Here is a 27129-nt window from a genome sequence, read left to right as displayed (position 1 = left end):
ACACACACACACACACACACACACACACACACACACACACACACACATATATTTCCATGAATAACCATTAAAATTTACAGATAGGCAAAGTCAGAAAAATGCTGGTTGAGAATTTGAGAGTTTGATGTAAGGATATTTATGCTCTATATTTTGATGCGATGTTAATACCTTGTGCTTTACAATTGGAAAGCTTTAACTTTTTGAATCTCCGCATCCCCCGTCATTAAATAATTGTCTGGCAGGCCCTGTCCCCATAATGTTCTGCAACTGGGAAAAATGTTTTGAAATAAACATCCATTTAAAATAAATTTTTACAGATAATAAATAAAATGGAATTCTGCGATGCCTGATTTGTGATTAATGTGGGTTCATGATAGTGGTTTACGTGTTCCTGGGTTCCAAGGCCAGAAGGCACCATTGAAATCAGTTAGTCCAGTGGTTCTCAACCTGGGTTCGGGCCCCTGGGGGGCCACGAGCAGGTTTCAGGGGATCCGCCAAGCAGGGCCAGTGTTGGACCCGCTGCGGCCCAGGGCAGAAAGCTGAAGCCCTGCTGTGTGGGGCTGAAGCCCGGGGCCCCGAGCCCTGCCACCTGGGACTGAAGTCGAAGCCTGAGCAACTTAGCCCCAGGCAGTTGCCCTGCTTGCTACCCCCTAATGCCGATCCTGGCTTTTATATGCGGAAAACTAGTTGTTGTGGCACAGCGTTTTTATAGCATGTGTGTTGGGGGGGAGGGGGCTCAAAGAAAAAGGTTGAGAACCCCTGAGTTAGTCTGGCCTCCTGTATAACACAGGCCAGAGACCTGCCCCACAATCGTTCCCAGAGCAGATCTTCTAGAAAAACATCCCATCTTGATTTACAACTTGCCGGTCATGGAGAATCCACCATCACCGTGGGTAAATTGTTCCAGCGGTTAATTACTCTCTTCTTGGAGGGGCCAGGTTAACCTTTTCCAAATGAGTAACTCTACAGGGCTCTTCTGTTTGTTGCAGTGTTTGCTATTTGTGATTCCTGCCCAGGGTATTGTGGTCTTTACCAAGTACTTGAGATCTATTTGGTCTAGTAAGAAAGTGAATGTCAGGCTTTGAACATGATGGCTACTGCTACTGCACGGGAGCTGGCTCTGCAGAGCTTGCCGGCGGCTTCTTGGGGCCTCCTTTCCCTTTTCCAATTACATCTGGTCCAACAGAGATGGGGCCCACAGCTGCAGTTAAACTCTTGAATCCCAGGCAGGGCAGAGGAGACTCATTCTCGCCTCTGTCCAGGACACTGCTCTCCCTGCAGTACCCATAGCTTTAGAGCAGACCCTTGGCAAGCTGGGAGCAAGCTGTGTTGGTGGCAATATGGACATTTTAAAGGGCGTGTGCAGTAAAATGCACAGATCAGAATACTTCCCCCGCAAACCGTCTTCGTACTCAGGCAGGAGAGGCTTTCGGTGTGAGATGAGACTTTTCATTTCCAAAAACTCTTCCCCAATGTGCCCTTTCTTTTCACTGCGGTAGAGCTGACTGTTGTTGTCCATGTGCTACCGGAAGAGTCGAATTTAAAGACGGTCAGTTCTTTTAAATTAGGAAGAGCTGTGGCACACTGCGTGCTCACACTGCGAACGCTCAGGTGGCCCGGGGGTGCCCTTTGCAAGAAGCCTGGCCAGCGGTTCCTGTAAGACATGCGCTGTAATTGACAGTACTGGTTGCCCTAGTCAGACTTCTCTGGAGAGGTTTTTCCCCTCTAAAATGAATTTCTCAGAAGGACTTCAGGGGAGACTTTGACAGGTAGAAATGGGTGTCACGTGTCCAACTCTCATTGGCTTTCCAGGGGAACAAGGTGCCAAATTCCCATTTGAGCCTTAAAAGCTCTCCCTTTGAACGACTGCTGCATGGGGTTGATCTGCTCTATCCTCCTAGGAAGGAAATAGTGTAGCCATCCTGGTCTATCCCAGATTTCATCTCTGGAGTATAATGGCGGCCCTGATGGAAAACGGCAGACATCAGTTTGGTCTGGGAATGTTCTGCAGTGTTATAGGCAGGGATGGGCTTTGTTTATTTGAGTACTTCAGTTGACGTTTCCTAGGTTAAAGAAATACTATCGTAATGCTGCTGCTTAGTAGTAATGCATGTAACCTGTAGACTGTGTCTTGGCAGTGTGGCCCAATGAATAGAAACTGGACTGGGTTCTGGCCCTGGCTCCGCTGCTGTTGGGGGACCTGGGACAAGACACTGTCCTTCCCTGTGCCTCCATTTCCCCAGCTGTAAAATGGAGTTAATGATACGTGACCTCCTTTGTAGAGTGCTTGGAGAGCTCCTGATGGAAAGTGCTGTGTGAAAGCGAGGTGTTATAACATTAGGGGTGGTAAAGAGTCCTGTGGCACCTTATAGACTAACAGAAGTGTTGGAGCATGAGCTTTCATGGGTGGATACCCACTTCGTCGGATGCATGTAGTGGAAATTTCCAGAGGTGTTAACTCCTGGATTATACCCTGCTGAAACTGGACTAGCCCAGTAGAGACCCAGGCCCATTATTTATATCAGCATTACTATTGTTCTGTGTAGTGTTGGTATGTTTATTTTTATTTTTTTTAGTAGTGATCCGACAAATAAAACAGACACATTGGCATCCATCCGACATAGCCGCCTAAATGCCTCTCTTTGCATCTTTCTGTGATCATGAAGACCTCTCTCTGTTTCTGTGACTGCGTATGGGTGCTGCCATGTATCAAAATGACATTGGGAGTAATGGTGAACTCTGATACAACCAGACCCATTTGAAGTGCTGCTCATCAAAGTGCTGCATAGTTCCTGTGATCTAGTCGGCACTTATCTCCCCTCCAGTATTTTTATCATCAACTGGGCAGTAGGAGAAATCATTCATGCTGTGGGCTATCTTTACTTCATGCAAAATATTGATGACAGAGACCTGGGTCTGTTTCATGTCAGTTACCTAATAGAGAGATAAATTTGGAAGCCTTTAAACAGCTTGCTGTCTGCAGCAACGTTTTCGCCGGTGTTTAATGCTATACAGTTGTTCAATATATAGGTATCGTCAGTGGTCAGCCTAACACAATTATTTTCTCTCTTTGCTACAGAATTTCAAAGGCAAGAAAGCGTGAAGTCCCAGCAGAAAGGCATTCAGCTCTATGACACGCCCTATGAACCAGAAGGCAATGGTGTGGAGTCCGACACTGACAGCTTGGTGGGCCAGCGCTTGCGAGAGAGCAAGCTGCCACAGGATGACGACAGGCCCGCAGATGAATACGATCAGCCCTGGGAGTGGAACAAAGTCACAATCCCAGCCTTGGCAGGTAGGAATCCTGGATCTGGTCCACACCATTGTGTCTCCTGCATGTGTAGCACTCATGCCCAGAGTGAGGAGGGCTCAGTGCCCTGAATTTTGTCCATTTTTAAGGGCTTTTTAAAGAAAAGGTTAAGTCATTTTGAGATTTTTTTCCTTCCGTCAGTATAAGAAACAATAGACACTTGTCAGCATTCCAGCGTAGATCTGGCAAAGAAACTCCACGATGGGTCCAGTCTCTGGTATACGAATCGTCTCAGATGCTCGAGGTGAATAACCCATTGCACTTACTGCAGCACTGTGGAGCTGCTGAGAAGTATTGTTCCTTAAGATGCACCTCAGATGGCTCCATAAAGCTAGCGACTTAGATGTGCATGGCAAGCGGAAAAGCTCACGCCTTCTCTAATACGTTGTGTTAAAACAACTTTTCAGTAGTTGTTACAGTGAATAAATGTGTTCATTTGAGTCAAGCCGGTTGATGTGCACATGAGTAACTTGCATAGCTTGGTCTTAAATTCACCTCCTTGCACTATTACATTAGCCCACCTCAAAACTCACCATTCGCGAAAACGTTGTATCCAGACAGTCACTTCTGTACGTCCATCTCCAGTGCTCCAGGCTTGATGTCCACCTAGAGCCAGTGGCGATATTCTGCTTCAGACAGGCAAACTGCCTCCGTCTCACTGCTCGCAGGGTGTGGGGTGGGCCGGAATGATAGTTTTAATCCACTATTCTGAGGTCTCTTGAGCCTCCACATCCAAAAGGAAAGGTGGTGGAGTGTCTGAGTCAGGGAGCAATTAACGTTTGAAGATCTGACTCATTTAAGGAAGCTCTGACTGTTCTGGAGTAAGGTGAGTTTCCAGCACCTGTTTGAATACCGTAATACCGGCGATAGCGTTGCTAATTCTCTAGAATAATATATAGCCACAGAAATCCTATGTTTTCTGTTGAGATTAAATGGACACAGTGGAGCTGGACTAGGAATTGGGGGGCTGACAAGTTAGTGATTTTTTTTCATGGCTGTACGTACTGTGGTGGGTGACTCGGTTACTTAGTCATTCATGTATTTTCTTCATGCAGGCAGGGTCCAGTCTTTGAATAAATGCTGTGTGTTTTGTGATGCTGTTTCTTTTGGGGAGAACTGTTGCAAACATGAAGAATTTCTGCTCTTTGCTTTAATCCCGCTAATTAGTGCCCATTCCTGAGGCAGAGCGGCTCCCTGAGGACTTGCCATTGGCGCTGGGGCTGAGATTTCTGAGAAGGGGGCTTGCCTGCTCGCTGTTTGTGACCACCTCTCTTTGAGAAGTGGGATGAAAAAAAACCCTCTTCCCCATCAGTGACTTTTCCTCCAATGGGAAACGCCCCCGCAAAGCACCAATCTCTGCTCAGCAGAACAGCAACAATATTCTAGCTTAGGGTAGGAGTTGAAATATGCAGTGAGAAAACGATTGTTCTGCTATTTGACCAAGCTGACAGCAGAATATGGAGCGGGAGGAGATGATATTGAGCTAAATTTGTTAATACACCTCTACCCCGATATAACACGACCCGATATGACATGAATTCGGATATAACACGGTAAAGCAGCGCTCCGGGGGGGCGGGGCTGTGCGCTCTGGCGGATCAAAGCAAGTTCGATATAATGCGGTTTCACCTATAACGCGGTAAGATTTTTTGGCTCCCAAGGACAGCGTTATATCTGGGTAGAGGTGTAGTTGCTTTAATGTATGAAAAGAGAGAACCACTTCTCGCACATCTTATACATAAACAAATACGATTTTTAAAGCAAAGGAGGCGCGAGGAGCATTTGTTCCCTCTTTGTGTGACTGTGTACAATTCGCCATTTTAGTCACGTGATCCTTGCATCAGCCATTTGGAAAGACTGGTTAGCAGATCAAACCCTAGTACGCGCACATGCGTCTCCATCCTCTCATCCTTTCTAGAGGTGAAATTTCTCACTTAGCCCCATGGTCGGGACCTGTCCCAAAGGTTTTCTAAAATGGAACCGAAAATGCACCAAGAGACTTGGTGCTTTGCCCTATGGAGCATTTGAAATATTGGCATCTGGCGTATCTGTTTATCTGTGGAGGTGTCCCCCACAGCCAGGGTCTTTGAATCCTTCCATAGGATTCAGTGCATCACCACTGTGTAGCTTCTGCTCAGCCCTCGGGGTTGGGGGAGAGCTCCTGATGACTCTCTTCTTTTCAGGCCATCACGAAGTAGGCAGTGAATGAAGGAGATGGGCAGTGCGCTCACTGAGCTAACACAGGAGCTGCTTATCTTCACCGGCAAAGGACTGTCACCTCGTTATTTCCCAGCCCAATATTGTCCAACCTGTCAAAGGTACTGTTGGCCCCCACTGGGGTTTTAAACCAGGACAAGCCTGAAGTTCAAAGAAGGGTTTTTGGATGGCCACTTGGAGTCCCCTTTATACGTGCCTGGAAAGAGCCTGTCGGGGGCCCTACAGACTGCCCGGCAGGTCAGTTTTTGTAAGTGTAGTTATGTGAGTTATGTACTCACAGGTCAGATTGCGCTAGGCACGGCAGTGGCAGGAGTGTAGGAGTGACAGCAGCTCTGCCAAACCAGAGACCACGATTGACTAGCGTACGCTGTGTGTCAGCTCTTTAAAGTGTAGTTTTTATCTGTATCGTGTATGATAGTCACGCTGGGATTGCGCTTCGGCTCTGCGCGCTCTCTTCCTAGAGCAGGTCTAGGAGCTGAAAAATGTAAACGTTAGTGTGGCAATGATGACTTGCTCTCTGGCTCCGTTAACACTTAAACGGACAAGTAAGTTTGCATTCAGCTTCCCTCTTGTGTGAAACTGTTGCACACGTGTGAATGCAAACTCACATGCTCAAGCCTTGGTGTTACCAGGGTGCAAGCGTCTCCATTTTTATTTCATGTTTGAATAACGCACCAGTGACCAAGGAAAACTTGATTCAGCTTCCCAAAACAAAATCCCCTCTGAGCTGGGAACAGTCCTGAGAGAGGGAAGACCAGAGTTCTACTTTGGGAAAGCTTTCGAAGGACCTAACAATGGGAGTTCATCAAGAAAGTTCCTTGTTAATCAGATGCATTGCTAGAGTAACACTGTACTAAGGCTCCAAAATAAACCTGGTCTTTGTAAGGGAATCTTGGCTTTATACGAACTGCTTAGTAAGACTACATCGATGTAGCTTTCCAAATTAAGGGCAATATTCTGCCAGCGCTCCGGGGGTTAATGCTTCTGACCAGTTGTAGCTCCATTAGCTTCAGTTGCGCAGTACGTGGCAATAGGTGCTTTCAGGATCTAAACCTATAATTGGCATTCCCTGCAATCTGTGCTATTTCTATCGTGTTGTGAGGCTGCTCAGCGGTACGCTTGGTATGCTGACTCGCTCCTTTTCTTTTGGCATGTTGTTCGTTTGGCGGCTGGGCAGGAGGGTGTTTGGGTTTGTGAATAGTCTCTCCGGTAACCTTGACCATCAGTGTAATTCCCTGGCTGGCTAGGCGAGTGCAGTCACTTGTTTAAATTCCCAGGATGCCATAAAAGATTAGGAGCATTTGGCTTTTGGTGAGTATCAGCAACAGAGAGCAGATCCGAAGGGTCTGATTTCACAGAGCTGCCGCCTGCGCTGCTTGTGAAGTGAAATGACACCGCATCTCAATAGGAACAGAAGGATGTTGTGGGTTTAATCAGCCTTACGGGCCACCTTGGCTGCAGTCAGCAGGGGTCTTGCATGTCCGCCATTTCCACGTCCGTTCCTACCAGACTGTAAAACTCGCACTCCAGTTGAGGTAATGAACGGCACGGTCTGTCCAGACTTGCATCACCAGGTGGGTTCTGCAATGTGCTTGCTATTCACGTTGCAGAGCCAGCCAGGGCGTGGAATGCAGTTCGACCCGAGAGAGCCATCCTCTGCTCTACAGGAGGAGAAAGACCATTCAGCTGGGCACGAGTAAGGACTAGATTAATTTTAAAGAAGCAGCTGATAATCTCCCACATCACCTCCACCAAGTGTCTCAATCTTGGGGAAGTTTTTCTGTGGCTTAATAGACATTCAGCATCCAGGGGCTGTTACTTCAGTACCGTACCTTTCCCTAAAAAGATCATTACTGCCCCCTCTTCCGTGTGTAACAGGATGGTGGAAGGGTATGTCAGACGTCGTGGAGAAGCACATGGAATGAGCTGTCGTGCGCCATAGCATAGTGCCGTTTGGCTGTCTGGGATTGTCCGTGCCAGGTTAGGTGAGCAGACACCACCCTTCTGCCTCTTTGCCGCCTTTCTGTGTTTTGTTGTTTTTTCTATGATATGTTTTTTTCAAGCCTAATGACTGGCTGTAATGTACACCCTCAGTTGTAGCGTACACCCTCGGAAATGTGTGTGCATCTGTCTGTCTCGATCACACCCACACAAACACAAAGATGGCTTTAAAAAAACAAGCCGCTCCTACAATGCGTTAGTTAGAATCATAGAATATCAGGGTTGGAAGGGACCTCAGGAGATCATCTAGTCCAACCCCCTGCTCAAAGCAGGACCAATGCCCAGCAAGACTTTTACTCCAGATCCCTAATGGGCCCCCTCAAGGATTGAACTCACAACCCTGGGTTTAGCAGGCCAATGCTCAAACCACTGAGCTATCCCTCCCCTCTGTTCTTCTGTCGCATGGAGTGGGGAGGAGAGGAACTACTGTTTCCCCCTTGTTAGCATGGCTGTTGGAGAGCAAGCCGGGTTGTGTTCTGGTGCGTATGCTAGTAATAGAACTGTCAGAACAATTCGGAGGGCAGGCTCTATCCCAAGGGTGAGATAAGAGGCATAAACCGCTCCTGATTTTTACAGGCCAGATTGTGTGGCGGGGGTGGGGTTGGGAATTTTGTAACTTGTCAATAGACTAATTTAGATCAGAGTCATTTAGAGCAAATAAATAAGTAGCCAGTGAGTTGCTTGGCTGTTTGTAGTGGCTTCTTCATTGTTCCGCTTTAAGGAATGTCCTGGACTAGGGCAAGCTTTTTATTAAGGGCCTGATCCAAAGCCCTTTTGAAATCTCTAGGAGTCTTTCCATTGACTTCAGTGGGTTGTGGCTTAGGCCCTGGTTTCATTGAACTCTACTTTGTTATTGGTTATTGGTATTGCAGTAGCACCTAGGGGCCCCGGGAATGGACCCATTTCTGCCAGGCGCTGTACGAACAAAGAACACACAGATGGGCCCTGCCCCAGGAGCTTACAGTCTCGTTCTAAGATAATATATGGATGAAACTATCAAACGCAACAAACAGGCTTATGTAGAATCTACCAAATGGTTGTAATTTACAGTGTCTGCGTCAGCAGGTCTTTGGTTAGGCGGGACCTAGGTTCTGGTTTTCCTTTGCTTATGTTTTAAGCAGGCTGTTGTTCATGCTGGAGGATCAGAAGGGTTGTTTCCACTTGGCCTGATAAAACACATGCAGGATTTTGTGATGCCAACAGAGCGGCTGGCTTCAGGGTCCTTGCTGGGATCCGGACTCTCTGCCATGCGTTATTGAATGGCAGGTGTATTGGTTTATTGCACTGTAGGAGAGCGGTGGGCACATTTCCATAACAGACAGAGTAGGTGCTGCATTACTCACGAAGGGGTGTTAAAGATTAACTAGGAAAAAGGAGACATCAAATCAGTGAGTTGTCGTGCAGCTTCCCGATGCTCTAGAGACTCAATGTTCTGCTGTTTCTCCTGTGCACATTGTGTGCAGTAAGGCTCCGTCTAGACACTTCAAAGCGCTGCCATGGGAGCGCTCCCACGGCAGCACTTTGAAGTGTGAGTGTGGTCGCACCCTAGCGCAGGGAGCGAGCTCTCCCAGCACTCGTAGTAATCCACCTCCACGAGGGGAATAGCTCTGAGGGCTCCCAGCGCTCGGAGCCTGTCCACACTAGCGCTTTAAAGCGCTCAAACTTGCTGAGCTCCGGGGAGTGATTTTTCACCCCCCCGAGCCAGCAAGTTAGAGCTCTATAAAATGTAAGTGTGGACAAGCCCTCAGTTAGTTCCAAGCAGTTACCCAGACATACCCCCTCAGTGGGGGAGTGGCAGGGAGTTGGAGCAATATTGCCCCACTGAGCTTGTGCGTCAGTTCACCCAACGCAGTCAGCACCCATGGGGCTTGATCCACCCTGCTGGTGCAAAAGGCGAGTGGTGTTCGCACCACAGACCCCACCCTTAGGGGTCCGGCTGGGTGGAGAGGGCAGTTCTAATTCTCATTTGGAGTCTCTCCTCAGTGCTCCTGGAGGGCCAGGCCTCAGCATATTGCCCAGGCACTCCGGCCAGGCCTGCACTTGGGTCCGTGCTGGCCTGCTGTGGGCCTCTGGTGGAGAAAGTGCTCCAGGTGCTTGGAACTGCAGCAGCCCCTCTCTTGGCAGACTTGACCCGCTGGAGCCCCGTGCCCTGGGTTACACCAGTGGCAGTTTATCCAGGGGTGAGCGAGGACTGGAGTAGAGAGGAGTTGGCTGAGCGAGGATCACCAGGGTGACACGTTTCCGTGCGTCAGCGTTCATTTAGCTAGGAGACTTCGGATGAAATTCTGCAGGGCAACGCAGGCGCTTAGCAGAGGTGAAAGCTAAGTAGCAAAATCCCATGGACATAGATTTTTAAGGCCAAATGGAATCCTCCGCTGTGACCTTCCGCCTTACCCAAGCCATAGGCAGGGCTGGACATGCTCCTCTGCCTGTGTGGTGTGCTGTCTGTGCTAAAGTCCTTTCTAAAGAAGGGAAAGGCTATGCTGGTGTGTAAAACATGGTGTAAGTGTCAAGTAAATGACAGATGCATTTACATAACCAACGTTTAAAGATGGGATTCTTTTGGGACATGTATCACTTTCCAGCTTTTCTGTAATACTTGTGCAACGTAGTGCACACGGTTCTCATTTTACGTTAAAGTTCTTATCATTCCTCACATAGTAGTTTGGTCATTTTCCAACCATAAAGAATAATATCAGTTATTGTGAGCTTCCCACACAAGGGTGTTGTTTGTGTGCTGCCCAAACACTGTTTTTCTTTGAGGCCGTATGTGAAATGTTAAAACAGAGACTTCATTGTTTGTCCAACGCTGAGAATGCAAATCAAATACTTACTGTGTGAGTGTACAGTACCGCACCACTTCCATGTAAAGCGAGATCACACCTGAGTACACTTGGACAAACTGAAACCTTTTTGAACTAGGAGTACAAAATACGTAGAAAATACAATATCCCTGGCTTTATTCAAAAATAATCTTGAGTTTACGTGTGTTTGTGCACGTGTGTGTGTCAAACTAGACAATGGTCTTTATGTTCTATGCATATAGTATAAGATCAATGAGTTATATTTGACCAAAACAATAAATAGTTGGTCTCCTTAACATATTACCTCTTTCCCCTTAGGTCTCTCTCACAACTCATGGGGAGTCTGGTTCTTGAGTAATAATGAAGCTTTTAATGCACTCTTTGGTGCTCTCTGATATTGTATTTACTGTTTGAATGTTGAATTAATTTAAAAAAAACACAGCTTTTGTTTTGCACCAATTATTTCTTTGTTCTGGAATGTGTTAGATTAAGATTAATTTTTAATTTGCTGCATGTGGCTGTAATTAATTCCGTCATTACTGTTTGGTTTTATGATTTGGCTAAATGTAAATATTCTTTTAAGGGATTACAACAGTTATCTTTTATGAAGATCCACTAAATTAAAAATATTGCCAGCGTAAAATTACATCCTACAAAAAGAAATTTAATTAAAATGTATTACGATACATTTGAATCTTTTGTTGGTTCCTATCAGCACTTTTACTTCTGAATTATAGTGTTCTGAATGGGAGTTCTTTGATTTAGGTGTATGAGATTTCTGTAATTATACTTGTCAGTCACTGCCACTTGCTGTCTTTAAAATATAGAGTTATGATTATTTGTTGCAAGTGAATGTGTCAGTATTGTCATTGAGCGTAGCTTCAAGCTGTTGTCTAACACGGTTTCACCATATTGTACCACGTTTAATTTCTGTGAAGAATAAATATTTATATAGGTGAACTATAAACAGGAGCTCTCAACTGTAACTCTGTAGGGTTGTCCCATAGGGTGACTGTTCTATTCACTACATTGGGATAGAAAATCTCCTTCAAGCACTCACTCACAGAGGTAAGCCCAGAAGGGGCATTGTGATCATCTGCTTAGACTGTCGCTCTTGGGGGCTGGGGCCCATCCTTTTGTTCTGCACTTGTACAGCACCCAGCACTGTTGGGTCCCGGTCCATGTTTGGGGCTTCAAGGCTCTATGGTCGTATCAATAATACGAATAGTCTGCCCTCCTGCACAACGCAGGCCATAGGACTCGCCCGAATGAATTCCGGTTTGAACTAGAGCACTTTCTGAATTACCGAAGCCTGCCCAGTTGTTGAATGGTACGTGGGATTTTGTTTCATGTTAAGAGTGGCTAGTTTCCTAAGAGGTAAATAGAGCCTTGCACTGATCAGGGCTGCCCGGGGGGGGGCAAGTGGGGCAATTTGCCCCGGGCCCCGCAGGGGCCCCCATGAGACTATAGTATTCTATAGTATTGCAACTTTTTTTTATGGAAGGGGTCCCCAAAATTGCTTTGCCCCAGGCTCCCTGAATCCTCTGGGCGGCCCTGGCACTGATTAGTACTCAAAGTGCAGGCTTTGGGCCTGATCCAGCTGCTGTCGCACAACTGCCATTGGAGTCCAGGCAGGTCTTGCAGGAATCCTCATTTCTAGGCCTCCCAATTTTGACTAATCCTCCAAAACCAAGCTGCAAATGCTCCAGTGGTGTGAACTCGGTAAATGCTGGGCCTTCCTGGTAGATGGTTTTGATCTGTGGAGTAATTGAGATTTGGAAAACAAACCAAGAACCGCAAGAAATGCAGAGAATTATCACCCACTCAATTACTGCTCAAGAAAACATTTGATCCTCTACTGCAGATAGATTTACACCTGAAATGGTATGGGCAGAGTCTGCTCTCTAGATTCACTGATGGGAGAAGACACAATCTACAACTGTCAGAAATCTCTTCCTGTAGCCAGAGATTTGCCAGCCCGAAGGAGTGTCGGGTTGGCTGGTGTTTGTGCTGCACTTAGCAGCCAACTCTGGCTGAGGGCCAGTGTGCCCCATAGCACAGCCCCCAAGGTTGCCTCATGGAATCTTCCAGGAGCAGGTGCTTCTGTCACGGAGAATAGGTCCATCAATGGCTAGTAGCCAGGATGGGCAGGGATGCAACCCCATGTTCTGGGTGTCTCTAGCCTGTGACTGCCAGATGCTAGGACTGGGCAACAGAGGGGAGAGATAGCTCAGTGGTTTGAGCATTGGCCTGCTAAACCCAAGGTTGTGAGTTCAATCCTTGAGGGGGCCATTTAGGGAACTGGGGTAAAAAAACTTTCTGGGGATTTGTCCTGCTTTGAGCAGGGGGTTGGACTAGATGACCTCCTGAGGTCCCTTCCAACCCTGATATTCTATGACAGGGGACGGATCACTCAATTATTGCCTGTTCCGTTCATTCCCTCTGGGGCACTGGCCACTGTTGACAGACAAGATACTGGGTAGATGGACCTTTGGTCTGACCCAGTGTGTCCGTTCTGAGTCAATGTCCCATGGAGTCCTTACAGAGCCAGCTTGGGCAGGGTGTGGTTAGAATGCTCAGGGGATCATGATGGCAATGGAGCTGCTGCGTAATAACGTATTACTCCTGTGTGTCGCCCGGGTTAGTGGATGTTGTCGGTCTGAACGTATTGGGTTAGTTTAATAGGGGGCTGTCAGGAAAAGCAAGCAGAAAGGAAACTGACACTGAATGAACCACCCCATAGCAAACGTCCGAGGGACCGTTGCCTCTGAGGAGTCTGGCTGGACCTGCTGCTGAGTCCGGGGAGCTGGTGTGAACAATCAGGGCCCAATGCCTGGGACCTGAGCAGAACAAAGGAACTCGATCTAGGCTGTGAGGATCTCTCTCTCCTTCCCTCCCAAAGGTCGTTAGGTAGCTGTTCAGGGAAAGCAGGCTCCTGCTGGGGTCTGAGGGAAGCTAAGCCTGTGTAGGCTACCATCAGGGCCTGGTCAGATGGACACATATGCAGGCTGCATGTGGTTTAAAATCCTTCCCGCTAATGCTTTGCTTCTACTGCTGAATAAGCAATATGTTGGTTTAAGGCAGCTGGCTGGTCACTCTATTCACAGCTGGTCACAGACTCCCTCCCACAGGGAAGAACCATAGGTTCAGAAGCCAGTTGGACCTGCCGGATAAGCATAGTTGACCTGCAGGGCACTGTAGCCTCGACCAGAGTGGAGAATTGCAACCCTCCCCCCGTCCCCATCTACAGGAGAGGGGAAAGCGTGAGCCCCAATACCTGAGGGTGTGCTCAGACAAACCAGAGAGGCAACAGGTGCAACTAGCCTGGAACAGTGACTTGCAAATTATTTTTTAAAAATCTATTTCTGCCCTTTTATTGCTGCTCTATGCAGCACAAAGAACGCTCAGGTGAGTTTTCTCATCGTAAAAGTGTCAGCAACAGGACGGGCTGAAACGTTCAAAACGTCGTCAACATTTTGAAATTTGAAAACGGAGCCAGGTGTGTGTTAAAGGAAATGTTTGGTTTACTAGCCCGATACTCCATAAAACTGCAAAAAGGTTTCAAGCTCAACTTGTCTTCCCAGGCAGCTCACTTTAAACTGACCTCTGTCCTCTCCCTTCTATTGGTGAAGGAGAGGGGAGAAAGAGCTACTAGGAAGCAAAACCACCCAGCCTCCTCTCGTTCTCTACCCCAGCAGAGACGAGGGAGGAAATATTTTGAAATAATCAAAATGTTTCACTTCTAACATTTAAAATGAACTTGAGTCCAAGCTCCGAGGCTCCTGGCTCAGTCACTGGTCCTGCGCCCCATCAGCCTTAGCAGAAAGCGAGGAGCCGAGAAGCCTAACAAGCCATCGTTAACCTGATTTTTATAGGGCTGATTTATTATAGGCTCGCCAGTGATCTGACCAGAAGATACTTAGGTTTTTGTCCCCAAACAGGCTACAGAATGAGAGAATGTAAAGCGTTCAATCATTTGTCTGGACCCTCGGGGTGTATGGCAAGGACATTCACACTGAGGACAAAGCCAGGCTTTCGAGATTTTTATGAAAATAAAGGAAAGAGTTAACACCCCAAACCACAGAGCCACGAAGAAGTAGTACAGTACTATAGACCCTTGTGGGTGGGTCGGTGGAATAGCTCAGTGGTTTGAGCATTGGCCTGCTAAACTCAGGGTTGTGAGTTCAATCCTTGAGGGGGCCATTTAGGGAAATCTGTCTGGGGATTGGTCCTGCTTTGAGCAGGGGGTTGGACTAGATAACCTCCTGAGGTCCCTTCCAACCCTGATATTCTATGATCATCCCTTTACAAAGCCACTTAAACTAGTATACTCACACCCTTCCTTGGGGCCTGGTCGTGGGAGACAAAGTACCAGCCCAATGAGTGCGATGGTCCAGGATCCTCCACTCTTGAGATGGTGGAGATCAGGATCGGGTGTTTAGTCGTTAAACTGTATTGCAAAAGCTAAGCCGATAGCCAAAACAAGAGAGGCCTTAAGGGTAAAGAAAAGGAAAAAGAATCCTCTCCGCATGGTGATTTGCCCTCTTATAGGCTCCTGGCACTATACTGAGTATTCATATCAGTGCCCAAACTTCCATGCACAAATCTTTTTTTCCTCATCCAGATAAATCGTTGGGTTACACTTACTCTATAGGTTAGAATATTCTTACGTATTAATAACGCATCCATTCCTATTAATACCAATTATCTCATTCTCGAAACGGTTACCTTTGGCCTGAGCCGTTACTTCCATGTTCTCGCCGCGTACCCTCACCCGTATAGCATCGCAGGACTGGCTGGATTGCTAGAACACTGCAAAGTGCTGTCACGCCCCAGAAATGCTGCAGTTGTCTCCAGGAACTTACTTTTTTCAGACTTCCCTTCTGTGGCAACCTTTTTGAAATTTCTACTTTTTGTTCCAAAATGGAAGGCTCTCCCTCCCACCCCCCTCCGAATTTCCTGCAGAACAGAAATTCAGACTTTCAACCAGCTGTAGCTCGGAAGCTTGTACTGCCTCCACACACACAGACACACGTTGGCCAGGTGCCCGAATCAGATGCCTAAGGCCACCAGCCAGAAACAGAATATGCAAGTACCTCTGGAATTTAAACAGGAGATTTTTGCACAAGGAATGTATATAGACACTGATTTTAAATACCGTATTGCTATAACAATATTACTGTTTAGTGGTAGGTTGTCTCTCTTTTTGGCTAGGATAAATAAAATATTTATTTTAAGGATATTTCTCGTTGGCTGGAGGCATAAAACTTGTTCATTATCATTCACAGAGTCCCAGTAGAGAGATGATGTCCATTTTACAGCAGCTTAGTGTGTTTGTTTCTTTCCCAGTGGAAATAATAACTGATTATGTGTTGGCTGTCTGTGGCACACGCTATTTCATCTTCTTTTGGAGAGTAACTCATTCTGCAGTAACTACGCTAAATTTGCCAGTGCGAGAAGGAAATAGGTTATGTATGAATATGTTTGACCCACTTCTGCCCCTAATTTATAATGCCGAGGTAGAGAGCCACTTGGGAATTGATCTTACAACTGATAAGATAAACCTTTTAAAATTGCAAATTAAGTAAAAAAAAAAAATGTTGTTTCCCTTTTCCCACATTCATTGTTTCGTTAAGTGCAATCTTTTGAGATTTGCATAACGCCTAGGACACTTTGGCTAGCGCCCCTGAGCATGTAATATGTAAATAGTTTGGATCAGATCAGCAATTGTGATTCGTACCAAATATACGTCTGGCATGCTATGTATCCTAGTAAGCTGAATTCTGGCTGTGCTGGGTCATGCTGATTCCTGTCCTGTCAATTAAATGGTGACTCAGCTGGTCATCCAGGCTGGCTTTAACAAAGTGTCATGGATGCAAAGCTGCAGGGTGTGTACAAACCATTCCAAACTCTCCATGTTAGTCACTGCAAACTTATGCCATGGTAATACCATTGCCCTGGAGCACTAGGTGGGTTTTTAGCATCTGGCAGCGACCAAGCATGTCCAGGAACATTCTTGATATGACTGTTTCCCTATGGTTGCTGTCGAAATTCTCAGCAGGTAACCACTGATCTTAATTTACGATCGTTGCCCTATTCCAAACCCTTGGAAAGACTGGTTTGTGTTGCACTGGGTCCACAGATCTGCTGAGAATCAATAATTCATGATCTTCAGCAGAGAGAGAAAAATCCTCTTCCAGAGGTGAGCGGGCAGCTCTCTGGCAAACATGGGGCTCTGACATCAATTTCTATTGCACGTGAGGTGTGCTTTTTAATTAAGCTTTTTAACCCATTTTGTTGCCAGGAGAAAATCAAAAATGTGAGCTGAATGTAAACCAGTGCGGTGCGGCCATCCTGAATCTGCAGCCAGGCAGCTCCAGTGCCTCTGCTGCTGCTCAACCTGTTGTCCGGCAACAGCAGCATGTGCCTGTCAAGACTGGACAGTTTTGCAGCTGCTATTCAGAAAGCTGTCGGCGGCAGTGAAACATGACAGCTTCATGCTGCTGCTGCTGTTTGAGAAATCTCTCTGGAGCAGCAGAGTCAGCACTCCCATTTTTTATGGGGAAGATGACCCAGGAACTTAGAGCAGGGAATGTAGATATTAAAACCTCTGTGACCACATCTGTGCCTTCTTCCTTGGAGGACCACAGCTATCAATACGTGGGGTTGGATAAAAATAATGACACTGTGATGGTCCCTAAAACTCTTAAGTATAGTTTTTATGAGCACTTATTTCAGTGTGTTTTCTGTTACTGATGTTGCAATGCCATAAGAAATCACAGGCTTCCAGAACTGACACTCTGCTTTGGTGGGACCACCACGTGAGAGACTGGCGAATAACGTTTTTGATTTTGTCACTCATTTTACCCCATTATTTCAAGACACAAGCGTCTTGCCCAGTGATTCTCAAACTTTTGTACTGGTGACCCCTTTCACACAGCAAGTCTCTGAGTGTGACCCCCCCCCCTTATAAATTAAAAACACCTTTTTATATATTTAACACCATTATAAATGCTGGAGGCAAAGCGGGGTTTGGGGTGGAGGCTGACAGCTCGCGACCCCCCATGTAATAACCTCGCGACCCCTTGAGGGGTCCCGAACCCCTGGTCTTGCCAAACACTGCCTGGCTGCATTTTTAAATTATTGCTCATCAGTCAGTGCATTTGAAGTATTCATGTAACTATGTACTGTCTGTGTTTTCGCCTGGATCATTGTCCAAGCAATTCCATATACCTTCAGAGGAACTGGGTTCTTGCATCTTCTCTGACCTGATTTATGTTTGAATCACATCCCTAATACAAGCGAAAATAAGTCTCTTCAGTATAATGCAAATTGCTCCACACTGAGCAGTTAAATGTGATGGAGATGCAAGTCAGATGTTGAAAACAAGCACTGTTGATGGTTGTCTAACAACTGGACTAAGTTATCTGATGCAGTATTTTAGGACTGTAATGTGAACTATCAGAAAGGCTCCATGTTACGTTAAGCATCTTGGGTAAACCACTAAATCCCATGTCAGAGATGCATATTTATCCTCATTCTAAAGCATAAAGCCCTCTAAAATGCTGCAGTTCTGGTCATCATTGATAGAATTCTTTTGTCAGTAGATTCTGAAAAGGTAACTGTTGTCTCTTACAAATCTCTTGCAGCCCAGTTTAACGGGAATGAGAAAAGGCAATCTTCTCCTTCACCTTCAAGTGACAGGCGTCGACAGCTCCGAGCGCCAGGAGGTGGCTTCAAACCCATCAAGCATGGCAGCCCGGAATTCTGTGGGATCCTGGGAGAGAGAGTAGATCCAACTGTGCCACTGGAAAAACAAATGTGAGTTCACATGGAAAACGCTGTGTGCGCACAGCTCTGTATCTGCCTGAGTGAGTGGCAGGCGGCTGGAAGGGAATGAGGCCTGTTAACATTCCGGTCTTGTTGTCCGCTGTACTTCCCGGTGTCTCATGCTGTTACAAACCCCTAAGCATGCACACAAGGAACAAGGGAGGGTGTGAGAATGTCACCACCCTGAGGGTTCTCTCTAATTGTTGTACAGTGTGTAAATATTATGCTGATAGGTGCCGGGGGGGAAACAATAGAAGTCTGTCTGAATGATGCTCAAGAGCTGTAATCATCATGACCTGTGTGAATTGTAAGTGGCTCATTTTTGTGTTTAAATTTTTATCTGTGTCGATCACATTTATTCTTATATTTCAAGCCTATCAAAGCCCTGCTTTAAAGTCTCTCTAATTAAGATCTTGTTTATATAGAAAGTAGTCATACTGTTTCAGATATTCATTCCCTTCCACCTATCGGTGAGAACAGTTTCTGGGTTCACCTGGCTGGACCTGTTACAAAACCAGTATAAGGAGAGATCATCAGAACAAGGGTGATAATCAGCTCTGGGTTTATTGGCTCCACACCTGCTCTTAGGGCAGTCTGGGAAGAGTCTCCAGAACATATGTCTGTCTCTCTCTCCTCTATGGGGGTGCCTCTTGGGTTTCCTGTGCTTCCATGTCACCCAGCGGATGACTGAGCAGAGCTGCGTGTGTGGTTACAAGTGGTAATGTGATCTGGTACCAGACCTATTGCTGCAGATACAGCTTAGCCAAGTGGCAGCACATTCTGCAAGTGGGGTTTGCACCTCAAGTTCTCCAATGGGCAATATTCTCATCCACACAGTCATGCTACCCCTTTGGCATCGCCCAAAGCTTTCAAGCAGCTACACATTGAAAATGCAGAAATCTCTAATCTAGGAAACTGCAACTGTCAAGGGTCAGGCAACACCTCTACTATACACCTGGCTTTTACAGGACACTAACGTTGGCTATAAAAACTCACTCTGGGATTTAAGTGGTTTTAGCCAAGAAACTACCATCAATTTCATACGACAAAGTTTGATTAGAATCAGTTGAGTCGTTTGGACTCTTTAAAGAATACGAAGTTTAGTAGGGTGGGGATGGTAGTATAACTCAGAACATTTGGTGGGCGAATAAAACAGGACATGAATGAGGTCAAGATTTAGTGGATAATTTGAAATGCAACAACTGTGTTAAAATAGAAAGTAAAAACCAGAGTTCTGGCTGTACTTCTGTCTTCAATTCATCGGGTGATGTTCAGATATTTACACCAGACTCTTGGTTCATCAACTTGACATGAAATCCAAGATTGAATCCCCGCAAAGGAGCAGCTTCTGACTTTGGGAATACAGTAGCACCTTGCTAATTTGCACCAGTAACTGGGAGACCCTTTGCAACTTTCTGGACTTTGTGAATGGGCAAATGTAAAGGTCTGAAGCTGTGAGGTGTCGAGAAACCTCAGTTCCCATAACTGCATCTCCAGGGTCAAGCCTGAAATGAACAAATTATTTTTAAAAAGCAACAGTAACGTATCACAAAATAGGTGAGCAGGTAGTTCATTTTTACAAACTATGCTGCAGTACATCTTGAAATATGAGCGTAAATGATTGGTTTAAATTAAGTCTTAGTAATATGACACCTTTCTGCAGCATCTGCTACTAAATCTTTGCTGAGAAGCAGAGAGAGACAGGGTTTGTGTGTGTGTGTGCAGATTATAAAGTGAGTGGATTAGTGCAGGGTATGTTGGCAAGACACAAATGTCAGCTCCAGCTAAGCATCAGGAAATTACTTTTAGATGCCTGGTGTTAAGGGAAAAACAAACCTCTAAGCACATGTACCTGGCAAGTCAGAGACCTGAAGAAGTTGAGTGGAACTGCTCCACTTCCCCCATATACAAGGCAAAAAATGAGACCATGAAGATGACGATGTCTCTTCTGTACTTCCTGCCTCTCACTGGAGATGAGATCTTCCTTCCTCCCCTCGCCCCTGTAAATAAGGTCCTTTGCAGCTACTCTAGTCCTCCAGTGCCCAGCTCAGAACTGTGAGTAATGTAATGCTGCATAGTAGGTGAGCTGCAATACATGGGCCTGACAGGATGAGTAAGGGCTGGTCTACACTGGGGGGGGGAAATCGATCTAAGATACGCAACTTCAGCTATGAGAATAGCGTAGCTGAAGTTGACGTATCTTAGATCTATTTACCTCCCATCCTCACGGCGCGGGATCGACGGCTGCGGCTCCCCCGTTGACTCCGCTTCCGCCTCTCGCCTTGGTGGAGTTCCGGAGTCGACGGGGAGCGCGTTTGGGGATCGATTTATCGTGTCTAGACGAGACGCGATAAATCGATCCCTGATAGATCGATTACTACCCGCCGATCCGGCGGATAGTGAAGACGTACCCAAAGTGATGCAACTACCTGGTCATCAGTGGCGTTATAGCTGCTTACACCAGAGCTGAATTTGTCCCTCACTCTAAGGACGTGTCTACATATGGTGGTGGTCCCCGATTAACTCCATGGCTGGATGCTGTTATTCCAGAACTAGAGTTTCTTGATCCTGTTTAGCTAATAGCCATTTAGCTAAGTTAATCAGGAACAACACCACGTGTAGACAAGCAGATTCAATTGTGCAAAGTGAAAAGACCGCATTAAGGGCCTGATCTACTGCACATTGCAATCAACGGGACTATCTGTAGTCACTTCACTGGGAGCTGGAACAGGCCCTACTTGGGTAGAAATACATGATCACATTTGAATGATGCGTACAAGTTTTTAGTGCAGGGGTTGGCAACCGTTCAGAAGTGGTGTGCCCAGTCTTCATTTATTCACTCTAATTTAAGGTTTCGCGTGCTGGTAATACATTTTTAATGTTTTTAGAAGGTCTCTTTCTATAAATCTATAATATATAACTAAACTATTGTATGTAAAGTAAATAAGGTTTTTAAAATGTTTAAGAAGCTTCATTTAAAATTAAATTAAAATGCAGAGCCCCCTGGACCGGTGGCCAGGACCCGGGTAATGTGAGTGCCACTGAAAATCAGCTCGCGTGCCGCCTTTGGCACGCGTGCCATAGGTTGCCTACCCCTCTTTTAGTGTTTTGCCATACATTTTTGCTGGGTCTCTTATTAGCATCCTTATGGGACCTGGACCTCTAGAGCTTCTTCTGTTTTACATGTTTATGCAAGCATGTTTGCTGAGGCTATTTCACTGCTTGTTGGCCATGTTGTTGGCAGCTGAGTCTTGACCTGTGTGTGTGTGTGTGAGAGAGAGAGAGAGAGAGACATTTGAACAATAGACAGCCCCAGTGCAAACAAAATAAACCTATCTGTTGAGATTCTAACTCTGCTTAAGGACACACTGCCATGCTAAAGTCTGTAGTTGGCTTTGGAAATCGCTGCAGTATTGGGTGTCTAGTTTATATGGCTATGCTATGCAAAGTAATGCACTCCTATATACCAGTAAAGAGTCACTGACTCCCCAAGCCACGTTAGCAATATTTATCTCTGATACAGAAATGTAATCGCCATCAGCCGTTACCCCATGTCTTCTCAGGCTGCTGTTTTCGCCCATCACATTTTAAAGCCCAAGTTCCGTGTTGCAACCCACACGTGAAGCAGTAGCACAAGTATTGCTCACTTGTGCACACACTCTGCCTTGCACACTCACACACGTCTAATGCAGCTGCCCCGGGCCGGGAGGCATGCATTAAGCCCTATGGGTGTAGCTGAAGTGTGTTGCTTTCAATCTCAGGTTAATGGGCATTTCCCTGTTGTTGGTTTAGATGTTTTGTTTTTGAGGATTATTAATTTTTTTTGCACGAATGGCAATGATATATTTTTTCAGATCACCCTTCCCAATTCTATTGTTCTGTCGCTTTGTGAAATCCGATCATTTTAGTGTTTTCTTCCGTGCTCAGATCACTTCATCCATTTGATAACGCTTCTTTCAGTTTGGTTCTCAGAACCCTATCAGGATAACCTCTAAAATTCTTACTAAGAAATCTCCCCTACCTGTAAATATCTGATGGAAAAAGCCTTGTCAGCTAATTTTCTTACTCATTTCTCAATACTTCTCGTGCCTTCATTTCACAGTTAGTAGAGAGCAGAATAAAGACCCTCAAGAGCCTATGTCCTAATCCCTCCATCGGTTGAGATATTCCATTTCTGGTGGAGACTCTGGATGTAACAAGAGAGGGTGACGTGATGAATATTTAATACTAGCACCGAGCTTTGTTTAGGGCCTTGCACCAGATTTCGCGAGCAGGATTTTCCATAGGGCTAACGTTACCCCACAGATGTTGAGGAGCGTAATGGATTGTCCTCCAGGGAATCTCTCTGGCAATGCCTTTGTTCAGTGGTAGTGAGTGCAGCGCCCTTCTCAGAGGAAGTTATTGGGCAAGTAAATTTAAAACAAATAAAAGGAAATGCTTTTCCACACAGCATGCAGCAATTCATGGCGTTCAAGGCCAGTAATATTTGTGGTTATGCTTGCTAAGGGTGGGGTGGGGGTGGGTCAAATTTTCTGCATCGGGGTGTCAGCTGCGCACTGCAGGAGTAAGGAAGAGATTCTCCCCATGCATGTACATCATTGCACCACTGACCAGGCATATCACGTGTCTGGCGCAAGGTGTGAGGTCTGTTTTCCTCTAATGCCTTAGCTCGTGCATTATGGGACTAGTACAACCTGATCCTGTATGGCAAATCCTAGGGAAACCAAGCCTCCACAACCTTTAATTTGCAGACATGCTTGCAGATGAGGAAGGGCTAATTTCTCCCTCCCCTCCTTCATGATGTAATTGACGAGCTTTCAGAATGCCTGACCCCTTCATCTCTCCTTAAAGGAACTAGCCCAATAGACTTATCCAGGGGGTTAAATAAAAACATTCTACATTGTTCACAGGTGTATTTAGAAAGAGTGCCTTTGGTTTAGCCGTTCTGTTAAGGAAACAGGCACACACCTATTTCTCATTTCTCTTATTCTTTCATGCTTTCTCATATTTCATATATAGCATTTCTCATATATAGCAATCCTGATGTTCCCTTTTTGTTCCATTTTTATCCCCCAGTTAGATTTATACAATTGGATCATTTCAATTATTTAAATTACAGATACACTCCCTTCTGTGGGAGGCAGGAAGCCTGTGTGGGTTGGAGACCAGAGATTTTCACAGTTCTCTCCTATCATATGATTATGGCAGATATACCATTGTTTTCTAACAATGTCCTCAGATTGTTACCAAACATTGCATGGGAAGGTTCATATAGACTCTACTAGTATATACATCCTGATTTACATTTCAGCCTTCTGTGACACTCCTGTGCAAGCGTCATCTTAAATTGTAACTTGCAGTGTTGTTTTGGCCAGCTTGATCCCAGGACATTGGAGAGATGGGGTGTGTGAGGTAACATCTTCTGTTGGTGAGAGAGACCAGTTTTCAAGCTGACACCGAGCTCTGTCCTTTTCACCAACAGAAGCTGGTCCAATAAAAGATATTACTTCACTCCCCCTGTCTCTCTCAAATTGTAATGACAGCCTTCTAGAACGTAACCAATGTATTTTACTGGAGTGATCCTTAAGCTGTTAACCAATGATTCAAATTAAAGCACTTATGTAGCTAAATGTTCTGTGAGTTGAATACTTGTTACTGATGTCTTAATTGCTTTTCCTTTTTCCTAGATGGTATCATGGCGCAATCAGTCGGACAGATGCAGAAAACCTGTTACGGTTGTGTAAAGAATGTAGCTACCTTGTAAGGAATAGTCAAACAAGCAAGCATGACTATTCTCTTTCCTTAAAGTAAGTACAGTTCAGTAAAACACGATGGACAAAAACTTATAAACAAGGCTTCCTTTGGTGCAGTAGAATTCAGTCGCTTTTGTGGCGCGAGTAAGGCTGGATAATGTACCCAACGGAATTGTAGAATACGGATTGTCAGCTTGTGTTGCGTCTAGTGACGGTTCCTAGATTTGGCTTTGCACTTCTGGGGTGTTAAGGGATTTTTAATCTTTGCTTGGCGCACTTTTAACAAAATACACTTGCTCTTTTCCAGCGTCTGATTAAAACATTCATGCTCTTTCTGCTTTGTTTCAGCTTTTTAATAGACACCCATTTCTTGCTTGTTTTCCTTTTTCACAAAGACTGTCTTTCTGGCTGGAAATGTACGGTTGGGGGAAGCTGGTGTGTAGGATGTAGTGCTATGAGTGAGAGATTGGAGGAGATTCGTAACAGTTAACGGGACACGGTCAAGGCCCATGGAACTCCAAAATTAAGTAATTGTCTTTGTTCTGGTCTCTTCCATAGTTCCACTTAACAATTCTTCCCTTCCTGGCTTGGCTCACTCAGAGCATGCTCACTTTGTGCATATCAGCTCATCCTAGGCTCACCTGGCTCGAGCATTCATGCCACTGTTCCAGCAGCTAAGGAAATGCTATCTTAGCTGAAGTCACAAACTAACTCTCTGTGCCTGTGTACGGCAGGAAGAAGCCCCTCCATGGGCTACTCCGACCTTGGGTCTGGGCACGCAGGCGTAAGGAGGGTTATTTACACCCTCCCTGGAACGGGTGCGGTAGGAAACGGGTCTGTGTAAAGGACTGTGCCTCTGTTGGAGGATACGTCAGCACTGCAGTGAGACCCTCGCGGCTGGCCTGTGCCAGCTGACTCGGGCTCGCGGTGCTCGGGCGAGGGGCTGTTTAACTGTGCTATAGGTGTTCAGGTTCTGGCTGCAACCTGGGCTCTGGGACCCTCCCACCTCACAGGGTCCCAGAGCCCAGGCTCCAGATCGACCTGGTCTCTAGCCTCAAACAGTCCCTTAGACCCCTGTGGCTGGCGCGGGCTTCTGGGGCTTGGGCTAACTGCAGTGTAGACATACCCCGATTCGTGATGCTTCCTACGGCAAGTCCTGGGATGGTGCAGCAGGTCCATTCCTACTCCATGGGGGGGGGTACCTAAAGTGTCACAAGGGCTCCACACTTATGTGTAAATCTAGCAGTTAGCCCGTTTCAGACCTCCTACCCTTAAAGCTACAGGCCAGATACTCAGCATAGTCCATTGACTTCATGTTCTCAGATTTGGTTTTATACTCCCGTTGCCTTCAGCAGATGTGTGCCAATGTGCACAGGCTGAGGGTCTGGCCCTACAGGTTAAAAATATGCCGTTCAAGAATATTAAAATCCAAATTCCTCTCTGTATGTGTGTCAACACACCTTTCACACGCAGGCTTGCACTGTGGCTTTGTGCTGTCGTGTGCAGAGACCCACCCAGAATAGCTGGAATGCAGTTTCTGTGTAGAGCAGTGGTTCTCAAACTGGGGCCACCGCTTGTTCAGGGAAAGCCCCTGGCGGGCCGGGCCGGTTTGTTTACCTGCCGCGTCCGCAGGTTCGGCCAATCGCGGCTCCAGGCCACTGGGGGCTGCGGGAAGGGCGGCCAGCACATCCCACAGCCCGCGCCGTTGCCTGGAGCGGCGAACCATGGCCAGTGGGAGCCGCGATCGGCCGAACCTCCGGATGCGGCAGGTAAAGAAACCGGCCTGGCCTGCCAGGGGCTTTCCCTTAACAAGCGATGGCCCTAGTTTGAGAACCACTGATGTAGATGATATCCTCCTCTGATCCTCACCTGTTTTCTGTGAGTTGTCAGCTGTAAGGATTCCTCTGGTTCTCTGAGAACCTTGGAATGAATGACCCCGGCTCTGCTGACTTAAGTACATTTAAATTACACATTTAATAGGTTTTAAGGCCAGAAGGGAGCACCAGGATCATCTAGTCTGTTTTCCTGTATGACACAGGACAGAGAATTTCAGCCCAATGATTTGTGGTCGAACTAGAGCATATCTTTTAGGAAGACAACTAACTAACCCTGTGTTAGACTCCAGATGATGGCGAACCCACCCCCTCCCCTGGGAACCTGTTCCAGAGGTTAATTGCCCTCGCTGGTAACATGTTGCATTTTTATTTCCGGTTTGAATTTTGCTGACTGAACTTCCCGGCATTGGCTCTTGCTATGCCTTCGTGTGCTACATTAATGAGCTGACTGTTACCAGTAACTCCCTGTGTGGGTATTTAGTCTGTGTTTTAAATCGCCCTTTAACCGACTCTTTGATAAACTCAATAGCTCGAGTTCCTTTAATCTGTCATGATAAGGTACGTTTTCCAGGCCACCGATCGTTTTTGTCGCTATTCTCCAAACCCTTCCCAACATGGTTTTAAAGTGTGGACCCCAAATCTAGACACAGAATACAGCAATGGTCTCACTAGCGCAATATACAGTGTAGCGAGGTATACCGCCTCCCTAGTCCTTCACAATAGCGTTGGGCTGAGAATTGGCCCCCTCTAGACATTGATAGTTCCCCATTAACAACTGCGTTTTGAGGCTGATCAGTTAACCCTTGTAAATCCCTTTCATCTGAGTCACGCCGATTTTTAGCTAGTTCGCCCTTTTCAAGGAGGCTGTTGTGTGGTGCTGTCAGCTGTCCCAGGATATTCCCGCAGCACGATTCCCGCTGTCAGCCACACTTGTACTCATCTCCGAGAACAATAACACGTTCTTTTAACAGAACCGCGTTTTCCAGGAGCCCACATTGGAGGTAGTTAATTATATTTTCATCCTTTCAACTCTTCGGCGATGATTCTGTAGCTGCCATTCCATGACTTCGCCTGCTATTGGATCCTGGGCAAACAGGCCTATAGGTTATGTCTATACAGCAGTTGAAAACCGGCGGCTGGCAGGGCTCACGCTAAGGGGCTGTTTAATTGCGGTATAGACATTCAGGCTCGGGCTGGAGCCCTGGCTCTATGATCCTGGAAGGTGAGGGGGGTCCCAGAGCTTGCACTGCCTCTGAACCCAAATGTCTACACTGCAATTAAACAGCCCCGTGAGTCCCAGTCAGCCGGCAGGGGCCAGTCACCGGTGTCTAAATGCAATGTAAGCATACCCATGGTTACCTGGTTCATACCATTTGCCCT

General features: G+C 46.3%; 1 protein-coding gene across 1 annotated transcript in view; it reads left to right on the top strand.

The window, feature by feature from the left end:
- LOC113405363 (SH2 domain-containing adapter protein B-like) overlaps positions 1-27129 on the top strand; it is a 133673-nt gene that overhangs the window by 78580 nt on the left and 27964 nt on the right. The window contains exons 3-5 of the mRNA XM_026646522.2: positions 3080-3295; positions 17981-18152; positions 23849-23968. Coding sequence (XP_026502307.1) covers positions 3080-3295; positions 17981-18152; positions 23849-23968 — 508 coding nt within the window. The remainder of the gene's footprint in view (positions 1-3079; positions 3296-17980; positions 18153-23848; positions 23969-27129) is intronic.

This window comes from Terrapene carolina, unplaced genomic scaffold, assembly GCF_002925995.2.
Source record: "Terrapene carolina triunguis isolate 2854851 unplaced genomic scaffold, T_m_triunguis-2.0 Scaffold35098, whole genome shotgun sequence".
NCBI classification, from domain to species: domain Eukaryota; kingdom Metazoa; phylum Chordata; order Testudines; family Emydidae; genus Terrapene; species Terrapene triunguis.
Note: the sequence above shows the minus strand (reverse complement) of the source record. Positions and strands in the feature narration are given on the sequence as shown.